The sequence below is a fragment of the Petaurus breviceps genome, unplaced genomic scaffold (genome assembly GCF_028583685.1).
Source record: "Petaurus breviceps papuanus isolate PSGF00001 unplaced genomic scaffold, PetGlider_PUasm1.0 419, whole genome shotgun sequence".
NCBI classification, from domain to species: Eukaryota; Metazoa; Chordata; class Mammalia; order Diprotodontia; family Petauridae; genus Petaurus; species Petaurus breviceps.
In genome coordinates this window covers 9764711-9771009 of record NW_027186324.1, presented here as the reverse complement: position 1 = coordinate 9771009, position 6299 = coordinate 9764711, and the positions used below count along the sequence as shown (strand labels likewise).

The 6299-nt window shown below is 38.8% G+C and overlaps 1 protein-coding gene across 15 annotated transcripts in view; it reads right to left on the bottom strand.

Moving 5' to 3' along the window:
• Positions 1-299: 299 nt before the first annotated feature.
• REPS2 (RALBP1 associated Eps domain containing 2) overlaps positions 300-6299 on the bottom strand; it is a 264766-nt gene continuing 258766 nt past the window's right edge. For all 15 annotated transcript variants that reach the window (XM_069100687.1, XM_069100686.1, XM_069100685.1 and 12 more), the window contains 2 exons: positions 5476-5581; positions 300-1146 (listed from right to left, as the gene is read on the bottom strand). In XM_069100687.1, the coding sequence (XP_068956788.1) occupies positions 1078-1146; positions 5476-5581 (175 nt within the window). In that variant the 3' untranslated portion in view covers positions 300-1077. The remainder of the gene's footprint in view (positions 1147-5475; positions 5582-6299) is intronic.

Sequence of the window (6299 nt, the reverse complement as noted above, 5' to 3'; positions counted from 1 at the left end):
GTGCATTGTGTCTGGTGTAAGGTTGGGCCTTCATCCATCCCTTCTACCCATTCAGTGTAACCTATTGATATAGTCCAGATTAATAAAAACGCAGACACAAAGAAAACAGCAACTCTACTCCAGGAATGATCAGACTGCATTGCTATTGACCATTTCTACCTTTTGTTCTAGTTTGGATGTACTGTAGCTTAAGCAAAGAACTATAAAGAGGGATGTGTCAGCCCAGACCATCTCTTGGCCTAGCCTTCAGATTTTTAGACTTGTACTTTTATATATGCTGTATCTACATGGAACAAAAATGAAGATTTGGCAACTCTTTATTTTATTTTTGTCAGGTTAGAGCATAAAAAATGAATATAGTTTGACTAACCATCCTGATGAAATGAACCAGATACATATCAAATCTCTATTTCATCTTGTGCTGTGTAATCATGGAGAGCCTCTGAGCTTCAATACAAAATAAGGATTGTATATTTATAAACAGGTACGAAATATAAATGGCACTCACTATATCATCAATTTCTTGGCAAGTGAGAGTGGTCGGCATAGCTTCAGTCTAATTTGTTACTACTCTTAGATTTATTTACTTAGCCATATAATATTATGCCCTAAGACAAGCCTGTTGGAATCACATACCCAGGATACCAAAACTAGTACATATGAATTATAAATGCAAATATAAAACAAGCATCCTGATAGCAAGTAACAAGATTCCATACAAATCAGGAATTCTTTAAATAAATAGTGCACTAAATTTGTTAAAGGGCTAGGTAATTGGATTAATTTTTGGTGATGAATTCCATCCCTGAAGAAGAATTTGGGAATGGACTAAAATGAGACAAATCCCACTCTCAAGTCACAATCTCAAGTTCGATCATTGGCTGAAGGACTTTTCCACCTGCATACAGAAACCTAGGGATGGCCAGTGAGGCGGGAGGGTGGGGGAGGAACAGGATGCACATCGCATTCCACCTCTCCCTGCTTTTGACTCAGTCAGATATCTCTCCCAGAGGATGTGCTCCAACAGTGAAAGGGGAGACCTCAGCCAGAGGTCAGTACCGCCACTCCTGCCCAAGGTCACAAGACTGTGACTGGGCGTAGTTGTTCCAATTGGTTTTCCAAAGCAATCCGCTCTTGATGGACTTCCTAAATCATCCAAGACAAAAGAAACAAACAAAAAGTCAGAAGGAAGGTATTTCTAGCTAACGGTCCATCCCGCTCCTACAGCTACTATAAGAAAGAAATATTTCTAGGAGGAGGTGCGTATGGTTCGTATTTAATTCAGATGTGTGGAGCAGGAAACAAGAGAGCCAGTAATGGTGAAGAAATCTGTCTATCAGTAAGCATTGATGATCAGGCAGTTAGGTGTAAGACTGCATAGGTAGGACACTGCATTTAGAGTTCTGTGATCGCTACGACCCTACTAAACGAAGCTCCATGAGGGCAGTCTTTAGTATCTCCTCCAGCAACCAGCACAACGCACTGTACACAGTAGGTGCTTAATGAATGTTAGTTGAATTAAAATCAAGATTCAGTTGAATTCTTTGCTGCCACCACCCAAGGGTAAAAATGACAAATTTTTTTTTCCCAAATCCAGGCTCAGACATTTAATAGTCAGCTAACCTGGGGCAAGTCACTTAACCATTGTCTGCCTCAGTTTCCTCATCCGCAAAACAGGGACATAATGTCATCTACATCCACTGCCTGTTGTTGCTGTGAAGATGAAAAGAGATATTTGTAAAGCACTTTGAGAACCTTAAAGTGCTAATACAAATGCTAACTCTTATACTGATTTACTCTCTGGAAGCACTGTGCTAGGTTTGGGGGATATAAAGATGGAAGAAAGGAAGGGAGGGAAGGAGGGAGGGAGGGAGGGAGGGAGGGAGGAAGGAAGGAAGGAAGGAAGGAAGGAAGGAAGGAAGGAAGGAAGGAAGGGAAGCAAAAGCTAAGTTTGCAAAATTTAAGTATTGGCAGGTTTATAAAGTTTGTTATTTTTTATTGTGCTTTTATTCATGTTTACTGTGAAGATGATAAGACATGATGCTTCAGCATCTAGTGGTGTTCTAGAGAAGTGTGTTAACAGGCTCAAGAATCAGACCTCGATCTGAAGGCTCAGCTCCAGCACTCCATTGACTGCAATGACAGGTCACACATGGTACGTGCACATCATAATGCTAAAGGCCAGGGCACACAGTTTAGATATGATACAGTGGTCTTTGCCCTCAAGGAGATTACAGCCTAGTAGGAGAATAAGGCACCAACATAGAGAGAGGCAAGAACTGGAGGGCTGACCTGGGTTCAAATGCTTCTTCCTGCACTTCCTGGCTGGGTGGCCCTGGGCAAGCAGTTTTCTCATGAGTAAAACGTGAATAACAATAACTGCAGTTTTTGCCTCCCACAGGTTTTTTAAAAATTAAATGAGATCATGCATGTCAACTACGCTGTAAACCTCTGAGCTGATCGAACTGCCAGCTATGATTAGTGGCAGAATGTAGATTGCAAGCTCCCTGAGGGCAGGAATGCCTTTTCATTTTTGGGTTTTTGATTCCTGTGGTGCTATAGCTTGATGCCTTGTATATAAAGAGGTATTTTATAAATGCCTGAGGAATTCAATCATTATTCCTATATATTTTATGTATGTGTGTGTATATATATACACACATATTAAATATATCTTTATGTGATATAGTAAATAATATATTTTATATGGTATACGTTTATATGTACTATATTATACATATATAATAAATGCTATACATATATAAAATAAGTATATTATATATGTATAATTTATTAAATATACCATAACAAATGTGTACATGAATAAAAGAACTGATTGAATTTGCCAATTATGTTGATATTAATTAAAAATTTAACCATTTCTTAACTAATATACTTTTGGGTATTATGTTTCATGGTCCAAGCCATCCAGTATGTACACAAGCGCGTGCACGCGCGCACACACACACACACACACACACACACACACACACACACACACACTGAGCCTTGCCCATGGTTAATACAGTCAATCAGCATTGGGGCTGGAATTGAGGTCCAAGTCCTCTGACTTCCAGGCTCAACATTCTTTCCAGCAGTGTTCAGCACAATGCCTGGGGCATAGTAGGCACTTAATAAAATTTTATTGACTGACACATTAGGTTGCCTTTTATACACTAGTTGGATCTGAGACTGGAATTAAATTTTGAAGGATGGTTAAAATTCAGAAAGGATGAGGAAATGGAGAGAAAGGACATTCATGAAAGTCAGAGTATTGCATTTAATCTCAACTAGAAGAAACCCTAGAAGTCATCTAGCCTAGGTGTTCTTAACCTGGGGTCCATGAAATATGTGTGTGTGCACATGTGTAATCACGCATATATAGGCACGTATGCACATGTGTATATGTACTATATAAACTATCACATATACCACATACATACACACATAATATACAGGTGTATGTATAGTGGGTGGGTGTGTATATATATCAATTGATGTATTATATATGTGCATATATCATACATTATATTGTATATATACACACACTATATAAACTATCTTATTATATCAACTATATAAACTATCTCACACACCCCTATATATACATATATCTATCTCTATATAAGTACTTAATATATATGTATACATAGAGTGGGTAGAGATATATATCTATATAACACATTTATATCTTGTATATATGTAAATATGTTATATATACATATATGATGTACAAAGTAGAGGTAGGTAGCATGTCTAGAACTCACTAAGCATTCATATCTAGCTAAGTGGTAGCATTGGTTAGAATCTTTAAAGACATATGTGTTCCTCAATTGATAAATGGTTAAAGGATATGGACAGGCAGTTCTCTGAGAAAGAAATAAAATCTTCTATAGTCATATGGAAAAATGCTTGAAATCATTATTCATTAGAGAAATGCAATTCAAAAGAATTCTGAGGTATCACATCACAGATTGGCTAACATGACACAACAGGAAAATGATAAATGTTGGAGAGGATGTGGGAAAATTGGAACACTAATGCATTGTTGGTGGAGTTGTGAACTGATCCAACCATTCTGGAGAGCAATTTGGAACGATGCCCGAAGGGCTATAAAACTGTGCATACCCTTTGACCCAGAAATGCCACTTCTGTATCCTAAGGTCTGTACGCTAAAGAGATCACAAAAATAGGAAAAGAATCCCCAAGAATAAAAGTATTTATAGCAGCTCTTTTTATGGTGGCAAAGAATTGGAAATCGAGGGGACGCCCGTCAATTGGGGAATGGCTGAACAAGTTGTGCTATATGTATTACATTACATATGCTATGTAATGGAATATTATTGTACCATAAGAAATGATGAGCAGACAGACTTCAGAAAAACCTGGAAAGACTTCTATGAATTGATGCTGAGTGAGGGGAGCAGAATCAGGAGAATGTTGTCCACAGTAACAGCCACATTGTGCGATGACTGACCTCTTCTCAGCAATGCAAGGATCCAAGACAACTCCAAAGGCTCATGATGCTATTCACATTCAGAGAAAGAACTCTGGAGCCTGAGTGCAGATGGAAGCAGACTATTTGCTCTCCTTTGCTTTTGTTGTCTTGTTTTGTTTCTTCTTTCTCATGGTTCTTCCCCTTGGTTCTAATTCATCTTTACATCATGACTAATGTGAAAATGTATTGAATATGAATGCATATGTATATGTATGTCTATATCACATTGCACGTTGTCTTGGGGGGGGAGGAGAACGAGAAAATATAAAACCCAAAATCTTACGGAAGCGAATGTTGAAAACTAAAAATAATTATTTTAAAAAGAGATTTAGATAGGGGAAGGAGCATGGAGCAGCATCTTTATTTTACTGTTCTTCTAAGCCCTAGACATTAAGCTCGAAAGGCATTAGACATTAGGACACCAAGTCTGGAGTCAGAAGGATGTTACTTAGCTTCCTCTCCCAAATATCTGGGAGTGAAGTTTCGGTAGTCAAGTCAAATCAATCAGCATTTATTAAGTACTTACTCTGTGTCATATAATCCACATCCCTTCCCTCTCTCTTGGTCACCCAAAGAGCCCAGGGGGTACCAGGAACCAGGAACCAAGGGGTAGAAAACTGTAAAGCCTCAAATGACGCTTTGTATCAGGAAACCCTTTCTAACAATTAGAACCGTCCAAAAAGTGGAATGGGCTGCCTCAGAAATTATTGGGTCTCCCTCATCCACAATAAGAAGTTCCAAGGAAAAGCTGGATGTTCATTTGCTTGCTATACTGTGGTAGAGATTTCTTCTTCTGATATGGCATGGACCAGGTGGCCACTGAAGTCTGTTTTCCGACTCATATTCTTTGACATTGTGAGTCCAGAAACAAAGCTGCCAGGCTCACCCAAAAGAGAGGGATCAGCTCTATGGGCACCGGTGGAAAAATAACTGGACACTTCAAATCTAATGACCCAATTTTCAATGCGTCTCCTCACCTTGAGCTGCTGCTGCAGCTCGCTGTTCAGCCTGGCTAGCACCGCATTGGCCTCCTTGTTCTTTCGAATAGCCGTCTGGATGGCTTTCTTCTGTTTAGAAGACTGTCTGCCAGGAAGAAAAGTAGAAAATCATATTGTCAAAAAGGACTTCGAGATTTACTGACCCCAGAACTTGAAGATGGAGGATAGCTTCAACTGACAAGGAGCCCATCCTAGTTAATTACCCCTCCCCCCAAAAATCTATTTTTAAAAAATGAAACAAATGGCATTACTGTGCTAATAACAACTAAAAGAAATACCGTTTCTTTTACATTTATAGAATATAAATATATGAATTGCATATTTCATGACCTGAAGGATAGCTATGATTTGGGTCTATATTCAAATACTCGGTCTTCCACATTCTCTTAAGATATTTTAGGAAAAAATGTCTTTCTGACAGATTAGCTGAAATGCTCCTTGTGTATTAAAGATCAACGACATTTAAAGAACTTGCCCTTTGGGCAAGTCTTAAGAACAGAAGCATGTTCTATGAAGAAGCAATTCTATAGCACACAGAAAAGCCTGAGTTATGTTGCTTTCTTTCTTCATTACCAGATCCAACAGCATGAAAATGGCATTGCATGGGTGTGCTTGCATATGTGTGGGGCTTTAGAATTAACGCAAAGCATATCTAAGAGCAGACAAAGACATTAAGTCTCTTGCAGGTGCAAAAAGAAGAACGAGGAGGAGGAGGAGGAGGAGGAAGAGAAGAGGAAGAAGAAGAAAGAGAGAGAGAGGAAGGAAGGAAGGAAGGAAGGAAGGAAGGAAGGAAGGGAGGAAGG